The sequence below is a fragment of the Artemia franciscana genome, chromosome 7 (genome assembly GCF_032884065.1).
Source record: "Artemia franciscana chromosome 7, ASM3288406v1, whole genome shotgun sequence".
NCBI classification, from domain to species: domain Eukaryota; kingdom Metazoa; phylum Arthropoda; class Branchiopoda; order Anostraca; family Artemiidae; genus Artemia; species Artemia franciscana.
In genome coordinates, this window is record NC_088869.1 from 56,160,506 (window position 1) to 56,180,813 (window position 20,308).

At 34.9% G+C, this 20,308-nt stretch overlaps 2 protein-coding genes across 5 annotated transcripts in view; both read right to left on the bottom strand.

The window, feature by feature from the left end:
- LOC136029489 (uncharacterized) overlaps positions 1-7,588 on the bottom strand; it is a 48,027-nt gene extending 40,439 nt beyond the window's left edge. The window contains exon 1 of the mRNA XM_065707922.1: positions 6,697-7,588. Coding sequence (XP_065563994.1) covers positions 6,697-7,531 — 835 coding nt within the window. The 5' untranslated portion in view covers positions 7,532-7,588. The remainder of the gene's footprint in view (positions 1-6,696) is intronic.
- The window catches only part of LOC136029500 (enolase-phosphatase E1-like), a 539,221-nt gene that overhangs the window by 123,785 nt on the left and 395,128 nt on the right, over positions 1-20,308 (bottom strand). The window lies entirely within an intron of this gene.

A 20,308-nucleotide genomic window follows, 5' to 3' on the forward strand; every position in this document is an offset into this window, starting at 1 on the left:
CGTATACTTTGTTACGAATAATTATTTCCATGTTCAGCCTACCATCGAGGGGTTACCCGCTCTCTTGTCACCTAGCGTATTTCTTGAGTACCCCTAATTTCACCTTGCATGGCACACTTCCACCACACTAAGCTTCTTCGCTCCTTTTGACGCATCTTTGAAGCGAGTAGCCCCTCGCTGTTCACAACAAAAGAAAGTCCTTAGCACTTAGGTAAAATTTTCTTGACAAAATCATAGAGTCCCATATATTATTATTATTATTATTTTGTCCTTTCAAGCAAGAATGTGTTCGATTCCCAACATATACGAAAAAAGCCACCTGTTTATTTTCGCAGAGAATGTCTATCGCAATTATCTATGGTTCCCAGACATGGAATGGAAAAGGGGCATAGAAACATCTGTAGGCCATTTTATCTAAACAATTATGAATTCATTATTTTTTCGTCTAGCCTTTATTAGTCAAATAATGTACCAGAAATAGGCACCAACTGTGAAAAGCCAATATTCACAGAAATACGTGATAAAAACCGTATTTTTCTAAGCATACCTGTGTACTAGCTGGAGATGTGGAAAGAGAACTGATGTCGTAGGAACCATCTTAATCCCCCCTGAAATGAATGAGAAAATCGCGTCAAAATACGGAGTTTTTTTTTAATTTTGGAACGCAAGACGTAAATTTGGGAACTCCATGCTGGCCAATTCTAGGAAGAAGGGGTGGTGGTTAATCTAAAGTTCAAAATTAATATAAACAAAATGTTCAATTGATATTCTCCCGAAAATCTATGAGATAGGGTTTTTCATTTCTCGCCCTCAAACAATGAATCTAGGTTTACCCCCCCCCCTAAGAAATTTACAGTTGTCCAATCATATCCACTCACCAATTGCAATACCAAATATTCAAGACTGAATACAACAGTAAAAAAAAGAAAAGAAGAAAACAGCTGGCATTCAGAAGCGGTGTTACATTTCAACATGGACTTCTAAGAAGAACAGATTCGATTGTATAGCATCGAATCCATGGGAATTTAGGCCAGTCCGCAGGAGAGATTTCAAATTAAAATATTTCCGTCATTTTCCCCCGTATTATTTCCCTCTCCCCTAGGCATTTAATACGAGGCAACTTAAACAATGTAAATTGATGCCATCGCTCTAAACTACAAACGGATTACGTGATACCATCGTAGCAAAGAATGCATTTTAACAAAGGAATCCGGGTATGCCGCAATAAAAACGGGAACTGCTTGCTTTTCTCACTAGTTTCCAAATTTTTCTTAAAGATTACCAATTTCAGGTCTGTCGATTAATTTTTATCTTTTCGGGGAGAGGCATTTACCCTAAGGGGTCTTCCAGCCCACTTCTCGAATGAAACCCTTTTTTCGTTCCTAAACCAAAGTCAATCATTTTGTACTTAACCGAAATCCAATATAAAAAATTATTTGTGTGCAGTACTTGCAAGTTTCTTAATTTGACAAAGGCTAAATCCCCAATTAGCGTCAGGGAATGGCTATCCCTTACCTTTTCGAGAAAGACTGCAACAGCCACGCAACCAATGAGGCCTTACAACTTACCTATTTTTCGATGTCTCAGCATTGTCTCGTAATTCCAACATAGTGCGCCTGTTACTGTTTCGACAAGTATAAATCTCAATTTTCAACAAAAATCTGTGTACTTGTCTGGGCCAGAATTAGCCATATTGCACTTGGCAAGATCCCAAAATAAAACATGATTTTGTGTGGTGTTAGCAAAATATAAAGTCTTGGAGAAGACCCACCACCAAGCAGCGTCATAGAATGGCGGCCCCTTCCCAGTTTGCAGTCATGATAATAAGTAGAATAGGATCACCTCACTTACGTTGGAGTACCAATTGGGAAAAATTGCGCGCAATCCGAGTTTTGTGGAATGATTTTTTTTTTTGCGAGTAAGACTAGGAAAGCTTATGGGCTTCTAGTTTCTGTGAAATTTAAATTTGGTCGCCATATCCTAGCTCCTGAGTACAGTGCTTTTGCAGCCCCGCATTTGCGAGCTCTTTCACCGATTTTTACGCAGGGTAATAAGAGTATATATTAGGAAGTGTTTTATAAATATACAAAGTAACTGCTTTGTCTGCCTCTTTAAACTAGTAACGCAACTATATCAACCAGACTGAGTTACTAGCCCTCTGGATATAATTCGTAGAAGAAATGAAGCGTATAAATAACTGCTAAACTCTGAAAGTACTTTTCAAAATGCTCTTCGGTAGACTACTCATATGAATTTGTGTTTTTCTTGTTTTTTCTAATGCATCACTTATGTGATTTTGCGCATTACGAGGGTAATAAATTATACATGCATACAAACACAATATCAAAAGATAAGTTTTAAACACTGGTATGCATTTAATTTGGACATGAATCCAAGTTAAATAGAAAAAGCTCACAGTGCAACCTGTCCAAGATAAACCACAGTGAAGAGCTCAGAGAAAAACGTGGATGGAACGCCTATGAATTTTTCTCAGAACCGCTTAAAGAACATAGCCAGATTTTCAAGGACATTCTGACTGTTATAATTTACAAAAAAAAGTGTTTGCATTCGACTGAAAGGTCTGTACCCACGTAATCAACTATTATCTAATTAATATATTCAGAATGACACATCATAAAACATGTGTAAGGTTTAAAAAAAAAGGACGAGTAATGAATTTACACAAGAAAAAATAAAAATAAAACAATATCCACAAAAGAGCCGGGTCTAAGGTAAGAAAAGAGGAAAATAGCCCAACTTTTTGCCTATATTTTTATTTATTTATTATTACCAATAGCGGTAAGCATCAATGCTTGTCACAAATATGTGTTTTATTTTTGTTTTGTTGGCCCATTACAAGCCAAGCTTCTTGGGCTTCGTAATTACTTTACGTTTTGTAATTGATTTTTTTAGTATTAATAAATTGATTGATTGATTGAAATAAAAAATTTATATTCTGTATCGAAGATCGTGTTTGGTACAGATGAAAACCATAAAGAAGCAGCAAAACAAGCGGGCGGAGCTAAAAGAACAAAAATGATTTTTTTTTTTTTTTGCTTTTTGAAAGTAATTATTTTTGGGTTATTGATTTCATTTTCTCAATGGGATAGAGGTAGTACCTCCAAGATTGTTCAGAGATTCACTCAGAGAAGACTTTAGGAAACTGTAAGCATACAAACCCATGAACGTTTCAATCAAAATTAAGTCCTTAAGAATCATACTTTCCCTAGAGAAAATCTGATCAATTTAAATTGCGCCCTCGTGAGTAAAAACTCGAGTAAAAACTAATGATTATTGTTTGTGTTTTTTTTTTTATCCCCTATGTATAAATCCAAATTTGTGAATCTCGAATTGTGGTATATCCCCAGAATGGTTAAATCAGCTTTAAATTATAATTGGGTCTAAAACAAGTTTAACGCTTTTTAGGGTTGCGATTCCACATTTGCTCCTTTTTTTTATTCATTGGAATAAAAGCTGGAAAATAAACGAGGTATTGAATCATAGTTTCCTTGTAGAAAAATTTGTGATCAAAAACGTTGGTCCTTTCCATTGGCTTAAAACTTCATACAAAGGAACCAATCAGGTTGCTTGTTCTTTATACTAGCTCAAAATTTGACAAAGCATTAAGAAGTGTGATCGCCTTACAAAATTAAACCAATGGAATTAAGGCAAACGTTTGAACATGGATGAATAACACAATAATGTCTTTTCTCCCTTTGGGTGAACGATGATAGAAATTTTAGTTGAATTGGATAATTTTTGCATTTCTCAACAATTCTTAGCGGAACTAAAGGTCTGTCAATTATAATATTTACTTTTAGTTAAGTATCGGCTTGGAAGCGATCCTCTTTACATTTTCTGAAATAAGAATCCCAAATACAATATTCCAAAATAATGAGAGCAGATCGAGATTTCAATCTTAGAAAAAAATTCCAGGGGGCAAGAAGGTTGGAGAATAACTTCAAAATCTTACAAGTGTTTCTTTTCTGGATTATAGAATTCAGATAGGCCTGAATACAGAAGTGAGTACCTTTAGGCACCCATGTCCCGCCTAAATCTCGTAATTTGGGTATTCCATATATTTGTATTCTTTTGCGTTTTTTTTTCGATCCATGAGATACCAACAGGGTTCTCTAACTTGAACCCATATATGTGTTAATCCATTAAATAAAATGAACATGGCTAACAATTTTAATAGGAATGAAAATATCGGTAAATATTTTCCATCGATTCCTCACTGCTCTCCATATTCATATGGACACGGCTAGGATTCCAGGAAGCGTTTGAAAAGAAGGGTTTGAGGAAGGGAGGAAGGGTTTGAAAAGAAAAATATCAATTTTTAGACATTTTTCCTGTTAAGTCCTTGGGGCCAATTTTACAATGACGAAGACTTATATCATACAGCAGGGACAGTTTTAAACAAAAATATCAAGTAATTTTCACCAATAACTGCTAAACAAAAGCAATGGTCCATCTTCATAAACCCATTTATGGCTAATTAAAAAAAATGGCTTGAGGATTTAGTGTCACCGGAAAGATAAAAAAAAGGTAATTATAAGTCTTGACAATACTGCCAGAAAGAAAATTTTCTATTTACAAACAATTAATTTTTTCCAAGGTCAAAGATTTTATTTATTAATTAACAATTCATTTTTGCAAGATTTTCAAAGTGGTCTGGTAGTAATTCGTGCACGACAAAGCGTAGAAGATGAAATAGCATGGAAGGTTTAACGACCAGATATTTTTAAGATCAACAACAATAGCAACGACATTTTATTGCCCTCTAGCAATTTCAACAGCCAAATTAGTGACTATGTCCATTTGAATTTTGGCTAGATCTAATTTAAAAGGTAGCATGAACACAGGCATTTATCAACCTGATGGAAGCAACACTTTCTCCTTGTATTTTAAGAGGTGTGATCCGGCCGATTTTTACCATATTGTTCATGGGACAAGGAATCGCAATAAAGGATTTCAGAATAATAGAAATAGGCAAAAAAAAAGATTCCCGATTCTATAAAAAAAATTTTGTTTTCTAAGAGCAAACTTTATTTTAGATTTCCATGTCTTAAGTGAATATACGCGTTGAATGGACGTTAAGTATTTCCCTGATTGATGTTGTGCTAATGTTCCATAATATTAACAGTTGACTGTTTTTCCTTCATGAATGAGGTCAACTCCCATCTAAAATACCTTAATGTTTCGCTGATTTTCGCAAATAAATATTAAGTACTTACTTATTTTGCTCTAGCACAAAGACTTTAGCTCTAATAAGCGATATTAAGTTTAACAGAAAGTACACTACTAATACAAACACTACCAAGCCACCTGATGACAAAACAGCTATGCACGCTCCCTTCCCAATCTATTCAAAGCCTCCTTCTTTACACCCTCTCAGGAAGTTCCCATTTCCCTTAAATCTTTCCTTATGACCTCCTCCGACTCCATTGAACCGGAAAACCTACTTTTCGTTTGGCCCTAGACGGTAGGCCGAAAAGGAAGATATACGGGAGGGGGAGGCAGTGGCCATGAAAACTTAGAATTGGGGGAGGGACCATGACCAGGGTTCTGCTGCATATGTCCTTGCCCTGAGAGCCTGATATCGACCAAAACGTAATTTTTCGACCGAATATGGAATTGTTCAAGAATTCCCCCTCGAAAATATAATAATTTGAATAATTCAATGGATCATGTGCATGAACATTCTTCTTAACTCAGTCACATAAGACTTATTTAAAGCGTTATTTGTGGTTGAAATAGGACGAAAATCCATGGTTGTGCAGAATTATTCTGAATGTGTGGTAACTTGTGGTAAATATTGAGACAGTTGGAGGCAATTATTTCTTCACATTTTTATTTTATTCATCTTTTGGGACTAACAAGTTTTCCGAGTTAAACATATTTGAAAATTTCCCATTTCCCAAGCTTTTTATAAAATCCATTAATCCCCATGTTGTTTCGTCACACTTGCTGTTTAGAGGGGAGAACTAGACTCAAAACGGCTTGCAGGACTTTCGCAAAATTTATAAAACTTTATTCATTAACTGAAAATACCTATCAGCCCCAAAAATGAATATAATATTTTATATTAAGCTAGATGTTCTGTCGAATGGTATAACAAATAAAATACCTAAAGTTATTAATTTAATGTAAATGGTAAAAGATTGCAATAATTTATTTATTGGCATTATGATCCTAAGGTTGATGGGAAATAAGTTCAAAAATAGTGCAAACCAATGGAATTTGAGAACTTTTATACATATCCTGACAGCAACGACAGCATGAGACAAGGCCTATCAAAATAACTTGAGAAAAGGAAATTTAAAACAGTTAAACAGGGTCGAAGTCCAAACCCTTTCATAGCAGCATTAAATGTAAAGATACATTCTAGGAAAGTAATAAAGTAGAAAAAAGCATTTAATTCTGCATTTGATGTTTTTAGCAAACATTATAATCACTACTGATTCAACAGACCTCTCTTCGTTTTAGGAGAGCAGGGGGTAGTTTACCAGTTATTGATGACAAAATAATTGCAAATATACATAATCCACGAAATTTTACTAAACTTTGTCTACAGAGTCTAGCCTATTTGTTTTTCGATGGTCATGCTGCACAATGAGCTAGCCTGAACTTAGGATTTTGTTGCTTTGATTCAGTAAATAGCCTAAGCTAGTCTAAATACAAATATAAACTTACCAATATGACCAAGAAGGAGGTGATCAGACACAGTGGCAACAGGTTCCGGTGAGGTACACATATCCGTTTGATACAACCATCTACTCCCTTCAGGGGTTAAAAACTCCATAGGGCTCCTACATCCATCTGTACCTCTTCCACTATCATTAGAAACAACTGGAGTCTGGACTCCAGACGATAAGATAACCGTATCTACATACTGCTCTTCAGGAACTGTTACCAACTGAATTGGTTCTACAGGGACTAAATAAAGCTGATCTTCAGATTGTAGGAAAAAATGGTTATTTACAGGTTGTAGGAACCATGTCGCTGTTGGCAGGGGGGTTTTCGGTCGCAGAGGTGATGCAATTTTTAAAATCGGATCAGCCCCTTCTGGTGGCTTAATATTTTTCGGTAAGTCGTATTCAACACTGCAATCCACACTTAACGGCTTAGAATAGTCTTTCATAGGGTCTATTGAAAGTGGCCTTTCTTTTACGGCCATCGTTGGGGGAAAGACTTGAGTTTTTCTAACTTCTTTCTTTTTTCTTAGTAAATTCGGCCAAGTTGCTTCTGGCTTGAGAACAGGGACTTCAGGAACAATAACTTGCCCACCTGAATAGCCATTTGAACTAAGGTACCTGGCAGACAACTTCGGCTCGGGTTTCTTAAAACTTCTTGCTTGAGGTCGTGCTGGGGGCGGCTTTGAATAAAATCCATCTCGAATCAACATTTCAAACAGCACTTCTTCATTACCGTCTAAAGTAGGAACATTTCCTGGACACCTCATATTCAATTCTTGATTATAAAATCCACTAAATATATTCTGTATTGGTTGACAACAAACTACGCTCATTCCTTTTAAAACTAATCTCACTCCACCTCCGCCCGAGTCTGAATACTGACTGAAAGTTTTGTTATTTAAGAAAAGCGCAATTGTTCAACCACGTTGCGAACAGCTGATTATACCGCTCCCGGAAAAACTGGTTTTTCTCCTCAAAGATATGCGCGTTGTAAATACTCAATGAACCATCTATAAATGGGCCTTTTCCCCTTATTATTTACCCTCTAATAAAATTGTGAGGGATTACAAACATCCTTGTGAAAATGAGGCAAAAAGAGGTATGCATAAATGAGTTTACCGATCAAAGCAGCTTCGAAACAACTTTTTGGAACAGGAGGGGGGGGGGCTCAAAAGCAAATGGGTCGTCAAAGCTTCTTAGACACAGGATTTTGGGTGAGGTAATCAATTTAAGTCGGAAATTTGACTTCTACGATAAATAATATTATACCTACTTTACAATTAAGTCTGGGGTTTTATCATTTTTTTAAAGTTAATTGAAAAACAATAACCTTACCTATCAGCAAAGGTGCTCCAGAACTATTCCCAGGGGATCAAACAAATAGTTTTTAAAAGGAGAAAGGGCCAAGGCTTGAGAATTAGGCGTACTGCCAAGAAAATATATATATATATATATATATATATATATATATATATATATATATATATATATATATATATATATATATATATATATATATATATATATATATATTGAAAGATTAAATTAAATCAAGTTTATCTCACTTAGGTCATCTTCAATTTTGAGAATAAATTTTTCACAGCCGTGCTGATAATGTTCTTTGTAAAAAAAAAAAAAAAAAAAAAAAAAAAAAAAAAAAAAAAAAAAAAAAAAAAAACTAATAAGCAAAGACTCCACACGATCAAAATACATTATATGACTACAAATAAACAGATGTCCATATTTTATAAAGATCAGTTTCTCAGGTCACACCATTATCTGCAATAGAAACCTTACAATATCGTAACCGTGAGGGCTCCTATTAGAATTCTTATTGGCGCATTGCACCCCAAAAAAGTTTTGAACTCAAATTTCTAAGCTAGAGGGAGAACTTCTTGTCAGTGTAAATAAAATAGGAGCATATAGTGGGTTCACAGACCTCACGAGTCGATTCAGCAGGAATGATAACAATAATCAATATGTGTAACTCAAAACGGTTAAGAAGATGCAAAGAATGTGTTTTGATTTTGGACGGCTTCACTGTCTATAATTGGTTTCAAGAAATGACAGGAAACCTTTAAAATATATCGATTTTAATTAGAAAATGGTAGATTTTATGGAGAAAGAGAGCCTTATCTTCCGTCCATGTGTCCACAGAACATTATCCCTAGTTTCATTTTCAAATGAATTCCTCGAAATTGAATTTCATGATGTCAAAACGTTGTTACCAAACAGTTCGTGGTAACGAACTGTAGTAAGGAGCGACCCGGCTCAATAGTAACCAAAACTCTAAAAAATGGAATTTTGATGCCAATAGTTACATCGAAAGAATCGCACTTTAATGCTGATTTTAAATATATAAATTATTACGCATATGAGGGCTTTACCTCCTCGTAATACCTCGCTCTTTACGCTAAATTATTTTTAGTAATTTCAACTATTTATTCTACGGCCCTTATGATTCAGGGGTCATTCTTAAGGAATTGGGACAAAATTTAAGCTTTACTGTAAAGAGCGAGGTATCGACGAGGGGTGAGCCCCCTCATATACGCAATAAAACATACGAATATAGAAGTTCGCTACGTAAGTTAATTCGTAAGTTACGTATATTTTTTACTTATGAAAACGTTAGTAAAAAATTAAAAGTTATAGTTGCCTTTTTATGTAATCAAAAAATTGGAGGGCAACTAGGCCTCCTCTCTCGCTTCTTTTTTCTCAAAATCTTCCAATTATAACTATGGAAAACCCATTTAGACCAAAAAAATTAATATGCAAATTTCGTTTTAATTATTTATGCGCGGAGAGCCAAGATCAAAAAATGCATTAATTTAAAAACGTCCAGAAATTGAACAAAAAAACAAGTTTTTTTTTAAATGAAAGTAAGGAGCGACATTAAAACTTAAAACAAACAGAAATTACTCCGTATATGAAAGGGGCTTTTCGTCCTCAACGCCTCGCTCTTTACGCTAAAGTTTTTTAAATTTTTAAGAAGTCGAGTTAAGAGAAAGAGTCAAACTTTAGCGTAAAGAGCGAGGCGTTGAGGACGAAAAGCCCCTTTCATATACGGAGTAATTTCTGTTCGTTTTAAGTTTTAATGTCGCTCCTTACTTTCATTTAAAAAGAAACTTGTTTTTTTTGTTTAATAATTATTAAGGGACTATATTTCCTCTTTAAACTTCTTTCTTCTTGGAATTTTTAACTTGGCATGAAAGGGCAGCTATGAATAAGAGGAACAGCTTAATAATTAAATCTGACCATTTGAGGGGACAACTTCTCGTCCTAGAGTATCCTGTTTCTTACATGGGGACGATGTAGACATGAGAGTAATACTGAAACTATAAGGTTTCAATCCAATTCAGTACTCCAAAAATAATTATTTAGCTACGAAACTGCTCAAGAGAAAAAAAAATATAAAAAAGTAATAATTTGAGTAGAACTAGTCGGACTAAAGAAATAAATAAATCGATACAGTAGTTTGCGGCAATTAACGGTTTTATAATCACTGGGTTTAGTAAATAAATACAACCTCTTTGTTTGTAGTCCTCTTTGAGGAGCTTATTGTAGAAATTCGATGCTATTTGTATATCTTGTATATCTATTTGTATATTATATGTCCAGGGTCTTGCTCCATCCCAATAATGACTCAAAGAGGAGTCTCTAAGATGAGTCACAGAAGGAATACTATCTGGGTAAGAGGGAGGCAAGCGAAGATTTTTTGCTGTCTCAACATTCCTAGAAATTGTTGACCCTCCTCCCAATAGAAAAGCAAATAAGGGTCTTCAGAAAAGGTCATAGCGAAATAACTATTGGACAGTAGAAGATCATGGAGATTTTTTCGACTCCTTCAGGCCATCCAATTTCTACCACCTGGTGCACATCTTAGAGCAGTACTTGTTCCTCCACACGTTGCGTTTCTGTGCTATAAATGGCAAGCTTCACGCCAGGCATGGCACACATCCATCACGCGTGGCATTCGTCACCTGGTGTATGTGATTTTAAAAGTGGGCTACAGCTTGATTTTTTCTACTTTCGAGTAAACAAAGGGGATGGCATGCTTTAAAGTCCGCGTGTTTAAAACCTTTCACTTTTTGAGATGTTGCTAAAAACCGTGCACTAAGCTGTTCTCAAAGGGAGGATCAATAGAGTAATCTACTGAGGAAGATTAAATCGTTATTGCAAGGGGAGGATCAACAGCTTAGTAGGATATAAGCTACTACTCTTGAGCAGCTTTGTTCTTTCGGGGGGGGGGGGGGAGAGTACACAATGATTTTTTTCTGGAAGGGCTTACAAAAGAGACTTTCAAAAACGCATCAAAAATTTGTTTATATTCATTTTTGGTACCTTTTACGAGCCGGACAAATATTTCGGCGGGTTCAACCCCCTAATCCCACTAAATACGGCATTGCCCCTGATTAACAGCTTTGCGCACGGTTTTGACAATTATCTCATAGGGTCGAAAACGCCAGATGAGACCTTAGGCGTGAGAGGACATTTTTTCTAATCTCTGCTAAAAACGAGTAATACCAGCTAATCAATTGGTAGATTACGGTACGTACTTTTGTAATAAATTCAAAGTTTTTTGACGAGGTTTTCGACAAAAAATAATAATAAACTAATCATGATCTGTAGGCTACTTATTTGTTAGCCAGTACACACTCGAGAATTTGGACCTACAGGTACGGAGTTCAAACATCTGAGACACTTGGGAGAGAGATAGGATATATATAATTCGGGCTGTATTTTTTCACATTAGGGGGGGAGGGTCAAGTAAAGCGGGACTGCGTGTAAAATGTATTCTAACCAAAATACTTATTATATTAATTATATATAATTATATTCATTGTAATATAGATACAAGCCTACAATGCAGTTTTCCACTGACTGAGCCGAAGCTAATTGTCTCCGTACAAATACAACAAAAAATTGATTTTGGTCAACCTAACGACACAAATAAGCCAGTCCGGTTAGACTGTTGTAATTTGTCAAAGTATAGTCACAATTATTCCCGTTTATGTATTTATCTCCACTATTTTTTATTTGGCAATCCATGTTTTACCTAAATACAGTTTCATGCCTCCAATCATGCTTAACTAATTAAATATTCTCACTTTTTACCTCTCCTTGGTGAAATACAACTTTGGTATCTCGTATGACTAGTCTGTCCAACCTAAAACCCGCAGGTGGTAAACAATCGATTGACGGACAAGACGCAAGCACAGCTTATATAGCCTAATTAAAACCGACTAGATTTTGAAGTTAGAAACGATTGTTTTCTCTGTTTGACTTACAAATGTGTTTTCGAATAATTCTCCAGCTTTTATGGGGGGGGGGGGTGCAAAATTTTGTCCCTCATCTTAAGAAAATCTGAGATAGATCAGAAATATCAAGGCCACAAAATAAATTCCTCCGTAGTTGCCAAGCTACTAAACCGTTCCGGGGTAGTTACGCACTCATATCACCGTCCTTGAATAGCAGAATTTATGAACTGTTTTTGGTAAAAACCGTGTGATTAGAAAAAAGCATCTTAAATAAGTGACTCTAGGAAAGGGAGATTTCAAAATGCTTACAGGCAGGCACGCGTGTAGGAGTTAAGTGTTACGGGGGTCGTAAATTCTTGGCGACGAACAATTTTGTTAGAATAGAAACAAATGATCCTATATCTATCTTCTTGTCTCCCATGAAAGCCGCGGGGGGTCACTGACAACAATGACACAATCATGATACTGAAGGAAGCAGGGATTTCGAAGGTCCTTCCCTCTGACTATGAACTTTAAACAAGATATGCAAAATATTCTTTTTCTAGAACTGTCATGAAAATCAAACCGTTCTCGGTATTGAAGGTAAGTAAAGTGGTCTTTGTCAATAGTATGCAGGACTTTAAAAACTGCTATTTAGAAGACAGTGTATGTGTTACTGTGAATGTCCGAAATCTGGCTAATGTCGACATTCAGTGGTGAATGTCCGAAATTCCTTTACCTCTGCCTAGCTTAGATTCAAATAGCTTTGCGAATCAGCTTTTAAGTCTTTTGCAAGCTTTGATGGTAAGAGTTAAAGTTAGGCTGGGTTATGTTAGGTTAAATTAGGCTGTAAATCTCAGAAAAGGGTTAAAAAAATTTAATGGGTTAAAGAAACGGGTTAAAATCTTTAAGCAAAGTGACAAGGGCGACAATAATTAACCAAATTGACTAGGTTATTTGAAAAAAAGAGTAAAATCGAAAAAAAAATAGAATGAGAGTGCCGGAAAAATCTTGAGGGGAGGGGACGGCTCCGCTTGGATCCGCCGCTAAATTAGGTTAAATTAGGTTACAATTCTCAGGAATGGGTTAAAAACCTCGCCTAACCTGTCACCATCAAACCTTGCATAAAACTGAAAAAGTTGACTGGCAACATTGGCTGAATCCAATGAGAAAAAGGGTATTTTGGACATTCACCGGCGAATGTCGACATTCACCAATATCGGACATTCACAGTAACATATGCATCAAATTAATCTACCTTTAAGACTGGTTCCGAAAATTCAAGAAGTGTTACATTTAAGTTGCCTATTGAAAACTAATAGCGTAAAGTATTCACATAATTTTGGAAAAGGGGGAAAAACCTCGAGCAGAGATGATATTGACAAAAATTGTACCTTTAATTTTGACATACTCCAGAATGAAACAGATGTATTAGCCCCTTTGTCAGCAAAATTTCGAAACTTGGTAGTTTTCTCGAGGATGACCAACACGGGATAGGTTCATTTTTCTTCGTCCTCCAAATTATTGTTACCAGGGGGTAGTCGTATTGTAACAAAAAAAGAGAAGGCTCAAAGAAATTGGCAAGAGACCATTCTGTGCCCCAAGAAATAAATTTCAAAATACAGTACAAATTTTCCAAAATTTTCTTAAGATGTCTGAAATGAACATAGAGGATTGGAGGGGGAGAGCAATTGAACTCCATAACCTTCCTTCATTTGAAGAAATATGTTTTGATTAAGTACTAAGAACAGGTACTGGGGAGAAGGCAGCTCTGCTCCTACTCTCGAAGGATTATGGGTATAAAATAAAAACACAAAATCAAGATTTTCGAAAGAACCCCTTCCCTTGATTTGAAAACTTTAATCAGGAAATGTCATTTTTTGGCTTTTCATAAAAAACTCTTTAGGGTTGCAAAAAAAAAGTTGCAAAAAAAAAGTCGAGAGAAGCTGCATTTGTAAGTAACAAAAAGTTAATCCTCAAATTCTACCACTTTTTGCTATTTCAAAGTATATATATATATATATATATATATATATATATATATATATATATATATATATATATATATATATATATATATATATATATATATATATATATATACTTTTTTGTTACTTACAAATGCACCTTCTCTCGACTTTTTTTGTAACCCTAAAGAGTTTTTATGAAAAGCCAAAAAAATGACATTTTCTGATAAAAGTTTTCAAATTTATCTAGGGAAGGGGTTCTTTGGAAAATCTTGATTTTGTGTTTTTATTTTATACCCATAATCCTTCGACAGTAGGAGCAGAGCTGCCCTCTCCCCAGTGCCCGTTCTTAGTACTTAATCCAAACATATTTCTTCAAATGAAGGGAGGTTATGGAATTCAATCGCCCCTCCAGTCCCCTATGTTCATTTCAATGACATCTTACGAAAATTTTTTTGGGGCACAGAATGGTCTCATCGAACAGCTTAAGATGGTACAGCTTTCCTTTGAAGTTGTAGCTGTAGTAGTGAATCAACAGACTATTAATCTTTTAATTATAGCGAGTTATAGCATTGTCAAATTTAAGTAAATAGTTTGTTTATTTATTTTTACGGTTCGACGTGGCAACACAAGCGAAATCGTTGTGCTACTCTAAAAACTTTATAATTTCGAGACAACCAAAAGAAAATCATGGGAAATCACTTAAGATAAAAACAGACAATACAGACGACTTCATCGCCATCTGTTCAACATTAAAACAATTTTTTATAATCGACTAATCAGGGTGAAAATTTACGGCAACATTTTTTTTTTTAATTAGATAATGTTGAAGTTCGCAACTTTATTCTGATCCTAGTAATGAGCGAACCAGGGCCCATAGTAAACAAAGTAAAAAAACATCTAATTTTCTGTTCGTTTTAAGGTCTAATGTTGCTCCTTACTTTCAGTTGAAAAAAACTTATTTTTTATCTTGTTTCTGATCGTTTTTTTAAATAACGCTGGAAATCCGAAACCCCCTTCATGGAAAAATTTTCTTCTCCATTGAAAAATTCCTGCATGGAGAGATCCTTCCAGTAACCCTCTCTCCTGAACTCCCCCTACCCTCCCCCCCACACACATGAAAAAATTCCCCTGAAAATGTCTGTATACTTCCAGATAACCAATACTATGTGTAAATAATTGGCAGAGTTCAGAACTTGCAGCCCTTCTCCCGGGGACTGGAGGATTAAGTCATTCTCAAAGCATAGTTATTAGACTTTCCAACTATGCTGAACAAAATCGTTATCTTAAAATTTTGGCCTGATGACTGTGGGAAAAAACGACCGTGGGAGGGGGCCGTATTGTCCTCAAATTTTTTGGTCACTTAAAAAGGGCATTAGAACTTTTAATTTCCGTTTAAATGAGCCCTCTTGCGATATTCTAGGACCACTGGCTGGGTCGATCCGATCACCTCTGAGGAAAAAAACAAAACAAATTAAATAGGCATCCACGATCTTTCTTCTGGCAAAAAATACAAAATTCCACATTTTTGCAGAAAGGAACTTGAAACGTCTACAGTAGGGTTCTCTGATACGCTGAATCTGATGGTGTGATTTTCATTAAGATTCTATGACTTTTTGGGGATGTTTTTCTTTTTTTCCGGTAATAAGGTAATTTTTCTCACGCTCGTAACTTTTGATAAATATGACTAAAATACGATAAGTATGACTGATGCAAATTATATATTTGAAAACAGCATAAAAATCCGATTCCTTTGATGTGTCTATTGGTATCAAAATTTTGTTTTTTAGAATTTCTGTTCTAAGCCACCCGGAAGCCGGGTCCCTTTACATACAGTTATTCACCATGAACTGTTTGATGGTGGGTACACTGACAATGTGAAAAGTAGAATAGCCAAGGCACAAGGTGTCATCTTACTTTTTTAGTTTAAAAAGCCTAGGAGAATCGATGATATCTCTACAAAACAAAATTAGATTATTGAGAACAAGCCACGGTGATGACAGTGGTCATGTATGGCTACAAAACCAGGTCACTTTAAAAGGCTGAGCAAAGTCTGAGTCACACTTGTGAATGAAATCAAAGCTACGGAAGATCACAACTTCAGTAATTCATCCCTTGCGGAAATTTTGAAGTTGAACAATGTTCAGCTTCCATTCGTAAATTTAATGATTGGCCATCCAATCATTGATTTTTTCCTTTTTATTTCTTTTTTTTTATTAAAAAGATGGAACAGTAGTTTCCTGTCCGCATGATGATTATGGCGAAAGGTACAAAGACCTAAAATGGATGGGAACAAACTAGTGCAAGTTCAAGCTTTTAAAGTTAATTTTCTGCTATGTCAATTTTTCCGCTTAGGCAGTAGACGTTTGACGTTAAAATCAAGAAAATCAAACATTATTTTTTAATAACAGGAGTGTTGTGTGTCTCAGGCTCGGACCTTTTTATCTATAATCTACATATAAAAAAAAGTCTTTTGAGGGAAGTAAAGAACGAAGTCGAAACTTAAAACAAATATAAATTATTGCTTCACAGTCTATATAAAATATATCAATAAAGCTAGTAAAAATAAAACAATTAATTATATTTTCTTACGTTTGCAGGATTATGGAAAACTAGCGCTTTACTGAAAACACAAAAACCAAGCATAAAAAAACAAGAATGTTGATTTTTTAGTCAACAGTAAGTACATAGCCTGACATCAACAAACTAATTATAAAGCTTTTCATAGTCTTACAACAGCTGTGATATCAGTAAATCTCAGTATACAATAGAATTATCTTAAAAACATAAGCATAAAAACAAATACTTTTAAACAACCGCAAAGTCACTGAACAGCATACAGAAATATTGGATTGACTATCAGGTAACATTTTAGTCTCACCAGCTATAATACCAACAGTGCATAATAAATAATCTCAAATTGTAAGAAATACACTTTAGTATTACTAAAAAAATGGTTAATTTGTATATTGTAAAAAGTGGCCTTAATCGGTTTACATTTACTGTACCAAAACTCCTATATTGTTTTGTGTTTTCAGCAAAGCGCTAGTTTTCTATAGTCCTACAAACATAGGGAAACATGATTATTTGGTTTATTTGTTAGATAGACTGTGAAGCAATAACTGTCGTTCGTTTTAAGTTTTAACTTCGCTCTTTACTTTCCTTAAAAACTTCTTCTTTTTTAACTTAATTTAATGCTGAATCAAAACTGCAATGACCTTTTAAATTTTTTCGAAAGGGGAGGGGCAGCACCCTCATATATGGAATAATTTCTGTTTGTTTCAAGTTTTAATGTCGCTCTTACTTTCAGTGGAAATTTTTTTTTAATGTTTGGTCGTTTTTCAAATAGTGCCGATAAATTCATGTTACACAAAATAGTGTACACAGTTTTGAAGGTGGGCAACCTCGACAGTTAGGAAAGAGTAACTATTTTTCTAAAGAAGATTTTTAAGGTTTTCAAAACCTGAGCAGAAATTTGGTATGTATAACTTATTTCACCAAACATTTTCCCCCTTCCCACTGATAAACGCCAAAAAACATTAGACATACAGGTGTGGAATTGCAATAAACAAGAACAAGTTGGAAAGTAACCTGACAACCAGAAAAATATTACAGAAAAAAAGCTAATAAATTGTTAGTGCTATGATTTCTCTATGTACATTACAAATAGTTTCATTTTGTCTATTAAATAGTAATAAAGGAAATAATATGATTAAATGAATGTAACAATAAGTAATCCTTCTTTGAAAATACAACTTTGAGTGGTTCCAGAACCATATTCCTACACTTCTCCAGCCCCTAAGTGGCAATGGGTGGGATGCGGGGCGTAATTTGTTCTAAAAATAGTAAATGGAATATTTCAAAAGTAGTAAATTCAAAAGTAGTAAAAGTAGTAAAAAGTAGTAAATTAGCTGAAAAATAATCATATATATGGCAGAAAAGCATGAATTGAAATAAAAATGCCTCAATAGGGAACTGAACCCTTGCCATTCTGATTCAAAGTTTAACGTACTAGTAACTGAACTATGGCAGCTGATGATCAAATTCAATCTATTTGTTATTGTAGGACCTTTTCCCTTGTAAGTTATTGTTGACCTGGACCTTTGTTGACCTTGTTGACTATTTGGACTATTGTTGGACTATTATTGACCTTGACCTTTCACTTGTAAGTTATTGTAGACCTGGACCTTTGTAAGTTGTGTAACTTACAGCCTTTTTCCCAAAGACTATGAAGAGGGGGGATGTTATCACCATAGTTACTGGAGCTTATTCAGCAAATTTATTTCTAATTGTCTGTTATAAAAATTGAGGTAATAAAAGCTTCTATTATGAAGAGTGAGAGCATTAAACAATATTTGGCAAAGCTTAGCTTTTGCAGAAAAGAGGAGGGGAGGGGATACTTCAAGGAATAGTCATTTGGAATTTTGAGATTCAATCATTTGTTCTTCTATGAATTTCTTCCTCTTAAGAACAATCGATATTTTAAAAATCATTTTGCGAGCCCCAACGTCGGCTGACCGTGTTAAAGAGTTCATAGTGAATTCTTTTAACGGACTAATGGGACTCACTAAGGGGGCTGGGAGGGGGAGTAGACGGGAGGGGCTTTGTAAATCTCTGGTTAAGGGTACTTTCAAATGAGCCATTAAACATCTCTATAAGAAGTTCTGGATTCCCGCTAGCCCCAGCTTTTCTTTTTGAGACATGGCACCAATAGTACCATTTTTAGTGCCATTTGGCACTTGCGGATGGTGAATTTTATAGAGAAACCGTAGATATGAGCAATATTTTTTATATGAGCTATAAAAAATCTGTCTACGATGTTTTGGTAGCCCGCTAGCCCCACCCTTTAGAAATGGTACAAAAAGTGCCATTTGAATGCCATAGGTGAATTTATAAAAAGCACGTAGAAATGAGATATAGCTTTTGAATGAGCCATTAAGCATCTCTCTATGATGTTCTGGTAGCCCGCTAAGCCTACTGAAAAAATGAGGGAAGAACAGAAACGGGAGACAGATCAGTACAACCGATGCAAAAAATTGGTTTTCCTTGTTATTTAAGGAGGGGGACTAAAATTTCCCTGTCAAAGGTTTTCGACCATGATGATTCCAATGGTACACTTTCATTTTAATCTGACGCTATTTTCGACGGGTTTCAAACTTTTTTTCGAAATCACCATAAATTTCTTTTCGCAATAAACTTTTACCTATGGACGAACCGAAATACTAGTTACCATTCCTGAGTCAGTGTCAGAAGGCAATTTTTTCACTAGGCAGTTTATTTGCAAAACGTATTTTTTAAATTTTGGTTACTATGAGCTGTGGTCCGCTTTTTACTAGGTTGCAGCTCCCGCTGCAACCATGACAAAGATAATTTTCTTGGATGTGTTTACTCCGCGTCTTGTCAACAACACATATCTGAAGGATAAAATTGTAAACAATCGCATTGGACCGCTATGCGAAAATCGCCATCATCAATAAATAGATTCGTCAAGGTCCCAAGAAGTGTTAGCAGAATTTAATAGTCTAAATATTTGGGGACTATGGATTAGCATTGTCATTTTGCACTAAAGGGAGCATCGGAAATTCGATCCTTCACTAGAAGTAAATTACCTGATGTTTGGTTAAAAAAATACATGCATCAAACAAAACTTAAAGCACATGAAGCTAGATTGAGCCCTGCTCAAGGTGAACCAAATTCTCTACAGTTCAATATATAATATAACTAATTTGGCATAATATATGATTAGAATATGTAGCCTAATAAAATATTAGTATACAATATATAATTTAATATCTGCTCTGCATAATTCAATATCATTTATGCATAAATATTTCTACAAAAAAAATCGTCCAATAACCTATTACGCATTTCAAGACTGAATACCGAACTTGTGTATCAAAGGGATCAGTGATACCAACAGGGTGAGAGCAATGGCCACCCTAGGTTTTAAAAAAGACACCTTTTTGTATCTTAGCTAAAAATTGAAAAACAATCTTTGCCGCTCCTTTAGTTTCGTGCATTGGCGCCTCTGCCCAGAGGTGCCTAACGACAGTTTTCAAGGGGATGGGGACATGGTTTAAAAAATCCAAGAAATTCGAAACGTTTCTTCGTAATATTATAAAGGTTTGTTGTTTTTTTTTTGCCCGTGATCTGTCACCCCCTCGCCCTCTGTGTTTGCCCATTTACATTCCTATATAACCAAGTATGGGTCTGTATCCCACCCCACAAATAAAAAAATTAACTTGGCAAATTTAAATTTAACATTTATTAACAATTAACAATTAATTATTAATTAATTAATTAATTATTAATTAATTAATAATTAATTAATTATTTAATTATTTTTTATTAATTAAAATTAACAATTTAACATTGTAAATAACTTGGCAAATTTTAGAACATACGG